We start from the raw sequence: 16183 nt of genomic DNA on the forward strand, positions 1-16183 counted from the left end.
ATGGTGCAGGACTGGACAGTGTTTCATTCTGTTGTGCATAGAGTCTGTATGAATCAGAACCGACTCAATGGCACCTAACAACAACAGTGAATTCCAATCCAGTATAGATTAAAAAAAAGGTAGTTTTAAGAGTTGGAGAATATCAATCAAAGAAAGTTATCAAAGATGACCTCAGGAAGGAGTGAGATTTAAGTACTCTTCTGAAGTAAGAGCAGAGTGTAGAAATTTTAAACTTTGTGTTCTGGTTTCAGACCTACATGAATTCCAGACTTTTCTCATTTCCAATTTAATTTTTATTCACCCTTAAGTCAGATGTGAGCACAACCTTTTTTTCAAGGGAATCTTCTCTTAGGTAATGCACTCAGAGGAGAAAAATAAACTTTTCTGGAATGATTTGTCTCCTCCATGCCATTCCAATCTAGGTATTCCATGGCCAGGAAGAGAACTTGTTGACACAAGCTAATCTTTCTAAGGAAAGATGTCTTCTGGTCCAAGTTACTTCTTGTTTGTAAGCTGATGTCTCCTCCTACTTCCTGTTTCCCACTAATACAAGAAATTCTTCCTCTTCTCCTTTTACTTTCTGCAAAAATGTGATTTTTGCAATGTTCTTATCCTTGAGATAATGGTGATTGAAATGTTGGATAATGACTGCTGCTATTATCTTTTCATGTCATATTCTAAAATCTTAGGGTAGGGCAGAGGAGAAAAACACAACTCCTGCTAAGCAGCTTAAAAAGAATTTATCAGAGCCCCTCTACAATAGTACTTAAGAGGGGATTAAAGTATGACATTAATGGAGGCACCAGAAAATACAATTCTGAATGCTATTTATATGGAACAGAATTTTTTTTCTTTCCCAAATGTGACTTACAACAGGATATTAATTTCCCAGAGAATGAGTAAAAATGGAATATATACATACATACATATATATTCCAAAAACCAAACCCATTGCCAACGAATCGATTCCAACTCATAGTGACCCTATAGGACAGAGGAGAACTGCCCCATAGGGTTGTAATCAGACTGTCTCAGGTCAGCTCTGCACGGCCAGAGACACAAAAAGGATGAAAGTGAAAGGAGCAGCTTTATTTGGTTGGCCAAGCAAATTAACCCACTGAGACTTGTGTCACCAAGTAAATCGGGTCTGGGGTCTTCAGTAACATCTTGAGGTGGGGCCAGCTTGCTAATTGGTCTGGCCTGAAAAGGCATTTCTGGGGCAGTCTGGCTTTTCTGCCCTCGCTCAGTCTAAAAAAGGGGGGAGGGTCTCTCCAACCAGATCTTAGGCTTAGACTCCTTGCTTCTGAAAGCCTTCCCTCAATCTTGGGCCACTAAAATTTGGTTCCACCCAGTGGGAGAAGAGTTCCGGGGTGTTCCAGAGGACGGGGTCGATGGTTCTGCACGTGTCAGGTGTGCCAGATCTAGTTCTTGCCAGATGGTTCTGCACGTGTCAGGTGTGCCAGATCTAGTTCTTGCCAGCTTCAGCAGGTCCTGAGACCCCAGTCTCTTGTTCTTCTCAAGCTGGCTGCAAACAGGAAGCATACCTAAATAAGGAGACAGCTTAAAGACAGGGAGTTAGTTCTTAATATTACCTAATACTGAGGTAGCTGAGGCGCAGGAAGTTAATTCCTATATTACAGAAGATAGCAGGCGTAGTCCCTTGCTTATTCAAAATGGCAGGTGGGCTGTGGGTCTCAGGGTTTCCAAACAGCAGCTGGTGCTTTTGAACTGCCAACCTTTTGGTTAACAGCTTGGCTGCTAACCACTGCGCTACCAAGGCTCTCTCTCTCTGTCTCTATATATATATATAAACTGGGATCCATTGGAGGATATATATGTATATATACATACACACACACAAATATTACAAAAATGTTAACTGGTTAATGAGGGCAAAGAATATACAGGTGTTTAGGTACCAAATTTTAGGTTTGGAATTTTTAAAATACCCGTTGCCATCAAGTTGATTCCGACTCATAGCGACCCTACAGGACAGAGTAGAACTGCCCCATTGGGTTTCCGAGAAGTGGCTGGTGGATTCAAGCTGCTGACCTTGTGGTTAGCAGGTGAGCTCTTAACAACTTCACCACCAGGACCACATTTAAAATAAAGAATTGGGAAAAACTTTCAATTGTCTATATGAAAAGAACCTTTTGAAATGTAATTAAGATCATGAGGCTATGCTTAAAGTCCTCCAATGATCCCAGTTTCTTCAAGAAAAAACCAGTCCCTGTGGTACCCCCAAGGCTTTACCTAATCTGTTTCCTACCCACACCCCCGCTTATCTTTCTGACCTCATCCTCTCCTTCCCATCCAGCCTTGATAATCTAAGTAGGAGCACTACTTCAGGGCCTCTTCCTTGGCTGGAATGCTCCTTCCCCAGATGTCAATATGGTAAACGTCCATAATTTTAAGCCTCACCTTTGCATAGGGGCATACTCTTGCCCCCTATTTAAAATCACAAGCTGTTCCTCAACACTTACTAGTAATCCGTATCTCCCTTACCCTGTCTACTTACATTTTTCCATAACATTTTATCTCCTCTAACATAAATTTGTTATCGTCTGTGTTACCCTTTTACTGTCAGTCTTCCTCTCCCTCAAAATGCCTATGGGTGTGAAATTATATCTCCTTGTGAGTTTGATTTACCTTTCTCTAATGATTGATGAGGAGCCCTGATGGTACAGTGATTAAGAGCTCGCTGCTAACCAAAAGGTGGGCAGTTTGAATCCACCAGCTGCTCTTTGGAAACCCTATGGGGCAGTTATACTCTGACTTACAGGGTCGCTAACCCATTAAAAAAACCCTTGCCATCGAGTTGATTCAGACTCATAGCGACCCTATAGGACAGAGTAGAACTGCCCCATAGGGCTTCCAAGGAGAGGCTGGTGGATTCAAACTGCCCACCTTTTGGTTAGCAGCCGTAGCTCTTAACCACTACGGCACAGGGTCACTAGAAGTTGGAATTGACTGGGCGGCAACGGGTTTTTTTTTTTGGATTATTCAGACACACAAATTATCACAATCAGTAAATTTAACATTGGTATATTATCTAATATTTACTCTATATTCAAATTTCCTCAAAAAGTATTAAACTAGAGTAACTATAATTTATCACTTAAAACAGCAATGATATATACTTTACATGATGAAATGTGACTCATTAGTGCATAGCTGTGGAGTTTATGCATGGATAAGCCCACGTAACCACCTCCCAAAACAACCTAGGTTCAGTTAATAACTATGCTGAGACAACAGTCATAATCAGAACTGATTGCTTCTTCATGTGATTCAGGTTTAATCTGTTGGCAAGACTGTGATGTTGTGTACTTCCGTTGTCGTTAGCATTTCTGGTGGTGCCAAGTTTGAATAACTTGGTTAAGGGGGGCATAACCAAACCTTAGCTATACTGTATTATAGCTAAATCTTGCCAGAATGTAGAAATTTGGGGCACTTTTGGGTAAATTTATTCCAATGTAGTGAGTTATAGCTGTTTCCACTTTTATGTCCTAAGTACCAGGCTTTCTTCACGCAGCTCCATTTGCCTCAGCCAGGTAATCTCTTGGTAGGTGCTGACTTGAGCTCAGTTACTTCAGCACCCTGCCACCCCCTCCCCAACCCTGGGAGTTTTCCACTTCCCTTTGGAGCTGAGGGAAATTTGGAATTCCAGCTCCAGATTTCTCAAACCTATTGCATCTCACACCTTTTGCACACATGAACACACACACACACACACACAAACACAGGTCTGGCTGTTACTTTAATTTCCAGATGGAAAATTGGAGTACAAGTTCCTTCTCTTGGCTCTTTCCAATCAAGGAAATACTTCCATGTGGTCCCTTTGCCACGACACTTATCTGGGGCACAGATACAGCTCCTACTGATTGTCTCTCTTCCTTTTAATAGTATTCTGGGAGAATGGGAAAGAGACATTGAGTGGGGGAGAGTAGGGCAGCCCATATTTTACAGGCATTTTGGAGGAGGGGTGTGGAGATTAGGAAGAGTTGATGTGTAGATGTAACTTTGAGGTTTCATCTTATGAGGGTAGGAAGGAGTCAACTGATGCTTTTAGTGGTGGAATACAATTATTTTGTAGAGAGAAATTTAAATTTAAGTGTGTTAGAAACAGGGCATCTTGTATAGGCAAAATAGAAATGCAAAGTAAAATCTGCAAAATAAAGGGGGAAGTAAATGGAATAGAAACTTGACCAATCCTATGAAAATATGGGGTAAAAAAAGAAACAACAAAATTAAAAATTAATCATATATGTAAAGTAAGATAAAAGGAAAAATATGTTATTACACTGAAGGGAAATTGGCTGAATTCTATTTTTAGAAGACAATTAGTCATATTGTTAAATATATTAAAAAAAATATAGCTCTGTTCTTTAGAAGAAACACATACGAAACAAAATGATAAATAGGACTCAATGCAAATAACAATTTATTATTTGATAAAGATGGAATTTTAAATCGATGAGGGGAAGGAAAAGTCAATAATTTGGGACAAGTGGGTTACTCTCTAAAAATAAAGTTGGATTTTATTCACATATACTGAACAAAAATAAATTCCAGATGGATCCAAGATGTAGGGGAAAAATAAAATCATAAAAATAGAGGTAATCATGGGAAACCTTTTTCTTTTTTAATATAATATGGGATTAAGAAAGGCCTTTCTAAGAATCATACAAAACCCAGCAACCATGAGCGAAGGACAATGGCAGAGAACATGCACTCTGGAGCTGGATCTCTGAGGTCCAAATTCAGGCTCTCCTCAATTTCTTCATTTACAAAATAGGGTGATAGTAATACTGACCCCATTGATTGGGTGAAAGGAAGTCTCTATATACATTTCTTAGAATAGTACCTGGCATATTGTAAGCATTGAGTATTAACTATTATTACAATTTATACTGAAAAAAATCAAAGAAAAATATTTGCTAATCTTACCACAAATGAGAAAGGAAAAATCCAATATAAAATAAGTTTAGTAATGTGTCCCTTGTGACAGCTTAGTTAAGTAGATAAATGGTGGGGTATCCTCGATGACGAGATGGGCTCAAACAACAGTTGTGAGGTCAGTGAATGACCAGGCAGGGTTCATTCTGCTGTACAGAGCGTCTCTATAAGTCAGAACTGACTCAAAGGCACCTAACAACAACAACCCTTGCTGGGCTATCACATATCTTTTCCAGGACTCACAGGGCTACAAATTTAGAAAGTCCATAAAAAATGACTGCAAAAAAAAAAAAAAAATCCATGCTTTTTGGATTTAATCCTAATGAATCAAGAACATTATCTAATTTACTAATTCACATGTAATATGGCCCCATAAATACAATGGCTGGGTTATTTTACACATACAATTTAAATTCAGTATATTGCGTTTATGATTGGGGAGTACCTTAAATGTTTCAAACGCAGAAACATTCAAAACAGCTACAACTGAAAACAACACTGGGGAGGGAAGGGCACTGTCTGGATCCCGGTGCCAAATCATAGAAATCTCAGAAAAATGTTTTCTATACTAAGGATCATATTTTGTGGGGGAGAGAATAACTGCTTTTCCTTTGGCTTAAATATTCAACAGTTAGAAGTCACTAAACTTAGAATTAAAAAGGAGCAGCTCCTAAAGGCGGTCAGTATTCTAGGACAATCCAGCACAGAAGGACACTTCAGTGATCTTATCTCTTCATTCAATTCCTTCACAAATCTCAGCTCAAGAGCTTCCCACTTAAAAGCACTGCCGAAGTCATTTATACTTCAGAGGGGCAAGAAAACTTTGGTAGTATGGACTGTTTTTTCATTTTATTAGCTGGAATGAATGGTACTTTGTGAAAAGTTTTTCCAGTTTTAAACACCACTGTCTTCTGTATCCCCTACCCAGTAAGCAGCAAGCAAAGCTGGGGGGATGGAGGGAGGGTCCAGATTGGAAAGAGTAACACCTGCAGCCTGCCAGTCTATGCACGCTGTCAGCAGGCACACGGGGAATGTGGAAGGAAACTCAGCTGTAGGTGGCGCCATGGAGTCCATTGTGGTAAACTTTCCATTATTAATCTCAATCATGGAAGTGCCCCTTTCCCAGTTATTCTAATCTCATTGGAGGCTTTTCATTAACACCTTGTTCCTATAAAGCAAATGAAATGATTGACTTTTTAAAAAGGTGAGAGTCAAGAAGAAATATCAAACAACAACAAAATAAAATTAAAAAAAAAAAAAAAGAATTATCAAGTTGCATCCTTGAAAACAGCCAATAAAACAATTACTGGAATGCCAATGAAATTGCCCTAAAACCTGAAGATGGTGGGAGGGAAGCTTGTGGTCAAGGACTGAAGATTAGCTAAATTATCATGTTTCTGTAACATGTTCCTGCCCCTCCAACGTGGGGCTTGGGCCGGAGAGGCTCGAGTAGACCTTCTGAGTAAGTTTTTAAAGGGCTGTTATTCAAAGTCACCTCAGTTCTACTCAACTTGGTATAGAGACTATCTAGAGAACTGCAAAGGAAGCAGGACAGCCACAGAGAGTAAAAAGCCAAGCCCCCTCCACACTTCCTCCTGTGGAAAATGGTAACTGTGCCAGGGCCCAAGGGCTGCTACTCCCTCCAGAGGCTGGTGGAGTGTGTGTCTAGCCTGAGGGCTGTGTTCTCCCAGGCTTCCCGAGACTTCTGGTGCTCAGTAATCAGGAGGCTCCAAGTGGGCCCCAGCAGGCTAATGGGCAGTTTGGGACAAAGCCCAGTGTCATCCCGGGGCAGCTCAAGGGTAAGGAGATGGGGGTAAGCCTGGGCTGTACCACAGACCCCTCCTCTGCAGAGAAGTTATCTTCTTTCCATCCTCCCTCTTTCCATGACCCGCTCTCACAAGCTACACTTAGAAGCCTTGGGCTACCATTTGTCATATGAAAATTGCCTTTACCCATCCTACTGTTCCACCTAACCTTTCCATTTGAGCTTTTAGAAAATACCCCCATCTACAATCTCTCACTTCTCCCCTCTCCTTACTAAATCAACATCAAACTTTCTGCATCATTCACTGCTTTGAAGGAGCCTGTGTGGCACAGTGCTTAAAATGCTCAGCTGCTAACCAATAGGTCGGCGCTTCAAATCCAGCAGCCCACCAGCCTCTCTGCTAGAGAAACGTGGCAATCTGCTTCCATAAAGATTTACAGCCTTGGAAACTGTAGAGATGACAGCCTTGGAAACCCTATGGGGCAGTTCTGCTCTGTCCTATAGGGTTGCTATGAGTTGGAATTCACTCAAAGGCAGTGGGTTTGGGTTTTCACTGCTTTCAATCTATCACCCAAGCAAGTATATTATTCATAATATACTTTCTTCAGCTTTATTTGATACTACCTAATACAATTTTTCGATATAAATTCTCCTAATCGACTTCATAATTCCAGGTTTCTCTCCTTAACTGTTCTGGTTCTGTCTCCTTTGCCTACTTGCTTCTGTAATGTTGCTGTTCCTTAAGGTTCTTTCCCCAGCCCCAGTCCTACTGTTCTTAAGGACTATTATTCACATAAATGTTAAAATGATCATCAAAAGCTATATTTCTCTTCTAGCACCTCCAGAAGGCACCAAGCACTTTAAACCGATGCAAAACACTTCCCCACAAGAACTTTCCCATCAATCTAATGCCCTCCACTCTTCTCTGCAGTTCTACCCAATCCATTTCCTTGCCTAAAATCCTTCAATGGCCCATCACCTATAGCCCGGGTTTTTCTTAACACAGGAATAATGGGTGGCCTGATTTCAGACTCCTTGCAAAACTTTGCATATGCGCATATGTGCATTTCATTTTTTTTAAAAAAGTGCACAGAAGTTTTCTCAGTAAGTTCTCTATAGAACTACAATGGTCTTTGGAACAAACTAAAAAGTCCTTTATAGACATATAAAATTCTTGGTGTTTTCTTAATCTTAAAGCTATGACTTTTACATACTTCCTTGTCCAGTCTGCTCCTTATATTATAGACATGGAAACTGAGGCCTGGAAAAGTTATGGGCATGTGCAAAGTTCCTGAGATGGTGGCTGGGACAGGGCAGTGGTCCAGGACCGCTCGTTTCATCCAAAGCTGCTCCTTCAAAACAGTATCCCTTCCCCTACTCCCCAGACTGTTCATTTTGGTGGCACATTTTAAAATATTGTCTGTTCTTATTTAAAAATAGTAATCAATTAATTAAGCTAGTATAGTTTATGCAGACAACAGCAAGTTTACCAGACCCCTCCCCCAGGGCTGTTCTCCAGTCAACCCTTTTATTAATGTGGATTTCAATTGGGCTTGGAACTTAACATAGAGAAAAGCCTTTTGTAGCCTTCCTTCTGTTCTGCTCATAATTGTGTTTCTAAAGTTGGTTATTTGATGAATACAAAGATTCTTTGTTGATCACATCACCCTAACTAATAAAAACATTTCAAAAGAATACCATTAGCTACTGGTTAAGGTCTAAACTTCCCACATTCAAAATTTACTGCAATTTGACACCAAACAACCCCAGTTAAATCCCATAATGCTCAACTTGAGCAAAAGTTATGTTTTTTGCATATGTTGTATATTTCAAACTAATCTCACAAATTGTTTTTGAATGCTTACTATGTGTCAGACACAGTGCTAAGAACTTACATAAGTCAGCTCACTGCATTTGCACAATAGCTCCAGGTAGGTATGTTTATGCCCATTTTATTAATGAGAAAACCAAGGCTTATTTTCTACCATATACAACCATTCTGTCTCACTGAACCACTTGGTCCCTAGTACTTTCATTGCCGTGGTGCTGTTCCCGGTACTGCAAAATGACCTTATTCCTTTCCTTCCTTTCTGTTTAGTCAATTCTTCCCTGGGTTTAAGAGACCTTTTCTTTGAGGTTTCCTGGACCAACCTCATGCAAAGAATCAGAGTTAAGTGCTCTCTTTGTAATCTTTCAAGCTCTTCTGCATAGCCTATTTTATCACCAGTCATCACATGGTACAGCAGCTGTTTACATGCCAGTCACTCCATTAGACTGTCGGTTACTCCATTATTTCTGTGGAGTGCATATACTAGGGATATAGTAAGTACACAATGTTTCTTTCTCCAGAATTCCGTGTTTCCGGCTAAAGGCATTAAGCCCCAACATAAAACACACGAATGCTCTTTTTCCTAGGGATAAACTTGCCTGTGTGATGATTTTCTTGAAACTTTTTCCTGACAGCCTGTGCTTGATATACAAGGCTAATTAAGATGAATGTGTATCCCTTTGTCCTCCAACTGATACAATCAGATGCCCACTTTTAGTATGCAGAAAAGCACCAGGTAATTACCTCTGAACACATTTAGGGCACAACATATTGTCCTCCAGGTGTGGAGGTGGAAAATTGCAAGCAGGTAACAGGAAGAGAGCACTCACTCTCCCTGGCTTTTCAGGGACCCAGACTTGTCCAGCATGAAACTGCAGCTGAACCCAACCATCCGTGTTTGCAGGGAGACTTCTCCCATGTACCACACACCACCTGACACCTGGGGAAAGAAAGAGGGGCAAGTATGAGCACATTGGAACCAAACACTACTGTTTGACATTGCCACCAAACACTACTGTTTGACATTGCCTCATAGCCAGTCACCTTTAACTGTATGATTTTTCTCAAGTGCCAGCTCCAAGATTTGAACCCTGAAATCCTAACTTAACCTCTACTCTATTCCTATTATAAGTATGCAGAACAGTCTCTGTCAAAACTTAAAAACTAAAAAGAAATCTAGTTGGAAGTTGTATAGCTACAAGTGGGCAAATGGTAGAAAGGCTAACCTAGAGTGAGCTCAGAAGATTGTCAGGAAACAGGGCCAGGGGTTTGTACTCTAACAGGCAGTGCATTGTTCTAAGCAGTTCATGTTCTTCCTTATTTCCTACAATTCTTGTAACAACATATGTGATAAATATTATTATTATCAAGCCATTTTATAGTGGGTAAATGGAGGACTAACTTAAGCAAACTGTTAATGTCACTCACCTAGCAGATGCTAGAAGATTCAGGGCTCAAATCCCATCAGTTGATTTTAAGACTTGCCTTTAATTCCTTAAAGAAGGAGCAAGTAATGAGGCTGTATAGATTCCTAGTCTCTTCTGATGACGTCAATAATTTACTTCAGTGGTTCTTAAAAGTGTGGTCCCCAGACCAGCATTTCATCAAATTTCTAGAAATGCAAATTCTCTGGCCCCACCCTAGACCTATTCTGTTGTGATTCATGAGGTTTTGAACTGTGGTATTGGCAAAGAATACCGAATAATACCACGGAATGCCAAAAGAATGAACAAATTAGTCTTAAAAAAATACAACCAGAATGTTCCTTGGAAGTGACGATGGAGAGCCTTTGATTTACTTATTTTGGACACATCATCAGGAAAGACCAGTTGCCAGGAAAGGTCAAAAACGAAGGAAACCCTCAGAGAGATAGACTGCCACAACAGCTGCAACAACAGACTCAAACCATGGATCATGAAGATGGTGCAGTACTCGGCAACATTTTGTGCTGTTATACAAAAGGTGTCCATGAGTCAGCCGACTCGATGGCAACCAACAATGTTTGTAAGAGGCAAATGTCAATTAGGCTTATTTCTGAACAGATTGACTGGTCTGACAGAGATTGAAGGAACCCCTGAGACTATGGCCCCTGGATACCCTTCTAACTCAGAACTGAAGCCACTCATAAAGTTCACCTTTCAGCCAAAGATTAGACAGGTCTATCAAACAAACAATAACACACCTGACAAACGTGCTTCTTAGATCAATCAAGTATACGAGATTAAATGGGCAACACCTGTGCAGGAACAAAACCAAGAAGGCAGGATGGAGGGGACAGGAAAACTGGTTGAATGGACACAGTGAACCCAGGGTGGAAAGGGAAAGCGGGAGAGTGTTGCCACAATGCGGGATTGCAGCCAATGCCATGAAACAGTATGTGCGTAAATATTTGAATGAGAAATGAATTTGCTTTGTAAATTTTCACCTAAATCACGATTTAAAAAAATTAAGCCTATTTCTTCATCTGGACCCGAACCAAGATCTTACTGTTGGGCTTACCGTAGGCCTCTTGTGGTGATTCCACTGCCTCCATCTTCCTAGCCCTGCCTGCAATTCTTGTCCAGGAGGCCAGCACAGACTCCTGGGCTGAAGTTGTCACCACGACTGTATTAACCCCCTCCAGGAGAGTAGATTCAAGGGCAGGTGCCCCCTCCTCACGGGGAGAAGCCACTTCAGGAGGATCGGTCTCCTCAGAACACATCTTCTTTTTCTCAGAACTCTCCAGAGGTGTTTTCCCCTTGTCCACATTTGATTTTCTTTTTAACGGTGTCTGGATCTTGGCTTCCTTTGCTGTGGCAGGAATATTCTGCAAACAGAATATTATTAATTATATAATTATTAAATTATATTCGTATATTAGTAAATATACTAACATACATATATATACTATGTTACTGGGTGCTGTTGAGTCAATTTTGACTCCTAGTGACCCCATGTGACAGAGTAGAACTGCTCCAGGTTTTTCTAGGCTGCAGTCTTTATGGGAGCAGATAGGTCTTTCTCCCATGGAGCAGCTGGGTAGGTTCCAATCTCCAACGTTTCAGTTATCAGCCAGCAGTTAGCTGTTGTGCCACCAGGGCTCCTCAAATACCAATATATAAACATACACTTATATATTATGTTAAATATATTATTAAAGTGCCATCAGAAGTCTGGCCTCATTTTTATTACTCTTTGCACAGAGTTGATGGAAAGTGGGGCTTTGGGAGAGGTCCAGGAACTTGAGCTGCTAAAAGACAGTTTCTCTACTCACTTTCAATGCCAAAATGGTTAAGTCAGGATAAGGACTAAGCCTTCCATTCTGCCAAATTTCCTACAAGCTACTCACCTTTTGATTTGGGTAAGCATATTCACAGAGTCGCTTATATGCCTCTAATTTCTACGACAAGAGAAAAAGGGGTTAATAATGAAAGTTTATCAGGCTTCAGTTTGGCTGGAAATAAGATGTAGAGAGAAGCGTTCCACAGCGCGTCTCCCGCCGGGGCCTCACCTGGCCCTTGGTGCTCAGCTTTAGCTGATGGCACCAGGCCCGCACGATGTCCCTGTGGACCAGGTTAACCGGCGGCAGTTTAGACGGTAACGGAGGAATTGGAATCTTCTTCCGAGGTTTTTGGTTGTTGCTTTTTGCTTTCTCTTGTGAACAGGAAGCTGAGAAAGAATGAGATAAAATTAATAATAATTAACTTTTATGTACCCCTTTAGACTTTCAAAAGAGTACTTTTAGTTCTCATAATTCAACAAGGGAAATGTCACCGTGATCCCCACTGTACAATTAAATTGCTCACCAGAGACCACATAGCCTCCATGGGGGAAAAGATCCTCAAACCTGTGACTCAATTCTGCTAAATCCCAGAGTTTTTGCTTCCTAAAATGCCCCGCTACTCACATACACCCGCTCCTTTGTGAGTCCCTCAACCCACAGAATCTGGGTGGTTGTACTAGAGATTGCCCAGCAAAGTAGTTATTTTAGTCCCAGGGGAATGGTGGAAGACTGACTTGAGCGTAATACTCAGTCTTGTCCTTATCCACAAAACAAAATAAACAACCCAACAATACTATACAACCCCTAACACTCAGGATTCTCCCAACCGGGCCCAGCAGCTTCAGCGGCACGCCTGTCTCTAGCTGCTTCAGTTCATCTCTGTCCGCAGCCATGCTGCTGCGCCTCACACACAAACGCTCATTGCTCAGCAAATAGTGAGCACACCTCCATGTTCCAAGCATCCAGGACAGATGCAAAGCATGACACTCACAGTCACTAGAGTTTACTGAGTGCACGTTACTTGTCCGGCATACAGTAGGTGCTTTACCTAACGATTTCATGTCAGTCACAATTGCCTCTCCGCTCCACCTCCACTCCCAATGCTGCAAGGTAGGTATTACACTCACTTTTTAGAACAAAAAGTGGAGTTTCAGGGATGGAATTCCAAACTTCCAACTGTGTATCCCCAGCTCATTGTAGCACACTTTATATTGGGATCTTTAACTCCAAGGGTCACTATGAGTTGGAATCGACTTGACGGCCCCAAGCAGCATGTGAAGGTAAAATGGTGATCAGAACCAAAGATACTGTGGGAGTTTATAGCAGAGGTGACAAAAAGAAGGCTTCAGGGAGATAAGATTTCAACTGGGATTCGAAGGAAGTGTAGAATTTGAAAAGACAGTAGAGGGTGGGGAAATTTCTTCCCTACTTTATCCGGGCTTCTTAGACCTCATGAAGTGGGACTTGGACTTCCGGACCTCTTACCTTTTTCTTCTTTAATAGTTCTTTTTCCTTTGGTCACCTTAGACGAGATTTTTGGTAAAGCTGAGGTGCTTGGTTCATTAGTAGCCCGCTGCTGTTCTTCAGTTTCTGCTGACACTGCTTCAGATTTGAGAGTCACGTACTCTTCCCCTGGATTCTCTGTGGAGTTCCACTGGGGAAAGATCCCAATCAGTCATTCCCCTATGATGTCCGAGCCACCACACACACCACCTGCTTTAACACAGCTAAGGTCTAGGACACCAAAGACAGTAACAAATTCTCCAGCAGGGCGACCCTTCTCTGGGAATCACCTTAATGCCCAGTCTCACAGAAGGCAAGGAAGCAGTGACAGGTAAATAGAAGGGCACTTGGAAAATGGGTGAAAAGACAGGAAGTAGGAACACAAATGGAAAAAGTGGGAGAAAGTAGGTTCTGCTTTCGGGTGAGCCCTGATCACCACTACACCCATCATCTTTCACGTGGAAGATTTTCCCCCATTCCTTCTTTCTTGACCCCTTCCAAATAAATTATTTTCCCCATGCTCTTGCCAGAGGGATTCTATCAAAAGTTCACTATTGTTAGCATAAAGATATGGAGACAACCATTTCCAACATAACCTACCAGACTCTTGTCTCCCAATCTACTCTAATTCCCACCCCCACAACATCTCCACCCCCCACTCCCCAACCCGCCCCAGCCACACAATACCTTTCCAAACATTGTTACTTTAGCCTGAAGGGACATCCTCACCCCACATCTTTACATTCTTAAATCTTATTTTAAGTAGTATTTTATTTCGGAACCCTTTCTAGTCCTTGGAGCCCTAGTGGTACAGTGGTTAAGGGCTCAGCTGCTGAGAGGTCCGTGGTTGGAACTCGCCAGCTGCTCTGTGGGAGAAAGATGTGGCAGTCTGCTTTTATTAAGATTTACAGCCTTGGAAACCCTATGGGAGTAGTTCTACTCTGTCCTATAGGGTAGCTATGAGTTGGAAAGACTCGAAGCCAAGGGGTTTGGTTTTTCTTGTGCTTACAGACTAAGGCTACTAAACATTGTCTCATTCCCACCCCTTTAGTTGCAATTTCACATTTGCTTGTGTGATTTTATCAATGTGCATTTCTCCACTTGATTGTAAACTCCACAAGGGTAGAATTTCCCCCCCTTATTAAGTAGGCACTTAATAAATTGGCTAACTGCATCTAAAGAAATGAAGAGGCAGTGAGGATAAAACTGTCCAATGCAGATAAACATTTACTGAGCCTGTTATCAGATACTGAGTTCGACACGTTCCTTTATTTTCTTTCATTAATCCTCAGCAATCTGGCAACAATTTATTACTTTCAGATGACTAAGGACACACAGATAGGCTTGTTAGATAAAAATTAAATCCCAGGTCAGTTTGCTCCCAAATCTGAGTCCTTTCTATCACCCCCAAGGCAGGAGTACAGGACAAATTAGCATTTGTATGGCATTTTACATCTGTATAGCAGGTCCACCTGTGTATTTGCATTTTATATTTGCATACCTCTTGCACAAAGTACCCACTTTTGGACCTCACACAAGTCTTAAAATTGAGAGGGCAAAACGACCTTGTTATAGAAAAGGGAGAAGAGGCCCTGAGAACCCTCAGTTTTCCCAGAGCGTTAGTTCAGCGCGTCTGGAACAAGGCACAAAGCCTCTCCACCTTTGGTTTCTGTCTGTGGCACTCCTTCCATGTGGGCCAGGCTTCTGACCAGTCCTTGGCCCTAAGGGCCTTCGGAAAGGCCGGGAGTTCAGACCCAGCACCTCTAGTTTAGCGCCTGCGTCTACGGGGATTAAAGGGATCATGGTCTTTCCTAAATCTCACCTCAAACCTTCCTCTCCTTTTTCCTCCTTTTACCATTTCCCTCCAGCCCTGACGATCTATTCTTCTGACAAGATAAAACTTCTCTTCAGATTAAAACAGAAACTCCCGTTCTTATTTATCTCCTCACTCCAGCATACAAAAAACCAAAGCCATTGCTATCGAGTCGATGCTGACTCACAGTGACTCTATAGGACAGAGCAGAGCTGCCCTATAGGGTTCCCAAGGCTGTAATCTTTACGGAAGTAGACTGCCACATCTTTCTCCCTTGGAGCGGCTGGTGGGTTCAAACTGCCGACCTCTTGGTTAGCAGCAGCCAAGCGCTCTAACACTGCACCACCAGGGCTCCTTTCTCTCCAACATACCGAGCTGCAATCACATCTGGAGCGTTTATTTATTTTTAACCAGTAGTAAGAAAGAAATTCTAAGGCAAAGTCTTCTCAAAAGAAGGATCACGGTGCTCAGGGAGAAGGAAACACAAAAAGAACAAAGACAGAAACAAACCCATTACGACTGTATTTACCTCCTTGCCCTTTGCATTCTCCATAGTCAGAAAGTTGAGACTGATAAAAAGAAAATCCTTACTTCAGAAATGGCCACTGGCCCAAGATTGCTCTTTTAAAAGTCTCCTCCCACTTCCTACCACCCAAATGCACTCTTCTTTTTCTCCCCTTCTGTTCCCTCCCCTTCTTTAAGGAATGCTAAAGTTGTGGACTTTCCTATTCATGAGGTGACTATTGTATGGCTGACTTATTAATGCAGTTCCTGCCCTTTTCTGTGTGCTCTTTAACATAATTATCTAAGGTTCAGAAGAAATCAGGAAGTTGAAATTCCTTCAGAAAAATTCCAAGGGGGGAAAACGTTGCTAGATACTTCTGGAACAGTATGTGTGAGGAGATTTAGCAATGGAATTTGTGGAAACAATAGAATTCAGGGGGCCAGACTGGCAGATGGAAGAAAGCTGAACCGTTTTCCTGTACCAAGTGCATTCCAGTTCTTAAGCAAGTTGCTCGACTAATTAAAATGCCAATTTTGCACTGACAAAAT

The 16183-nt window shown here is 41.7% G+C and overlaps 1 protein-coding gene across 1 annotated transcript; it reads right to left on the reverse strand.

The window, feature by feature from the left end:
* Positions 1-6096: 6096 nt before the first annotated feature.
* On the reverse strand, positions 6097-14040 carry DPPA4 (developmental pluripotency associated 4). Its single transcript, XM_004378175.1, has 7 exons — positions 14005-14040; positions 13300-13468; positions 12043-12200; positions 11881-11931; positions 11052-11358; positions 9297-9492; positions 6097-6127 (listed from the first exon to the last, which is right to left on the reverse strand). Exons 1-7 carry the CDS (start codon positions 14038-14040, stop codon positions 6097-6099), a joined length of 948 nt encoding a protein of 315 aa, XP_004378232.1.
* Positions 14041-16183: the final 2143 nt, after the last annotated feature.

Source organism: Trichechus manatus, unplaced genomic scaffold, assembly GCF_000243295.1.
Source record: "Trichechus manatus latirostris isolate Lorelei unplaced genomic scaffold, TriManLat1.0 scaffold00055, whole genome shotgun sequence".
NCBI lineage: Eukaryota > Metazoa > Chordata > Mammalia > Sirenia > Trichechidae > Trichechus > Trichechus manatus.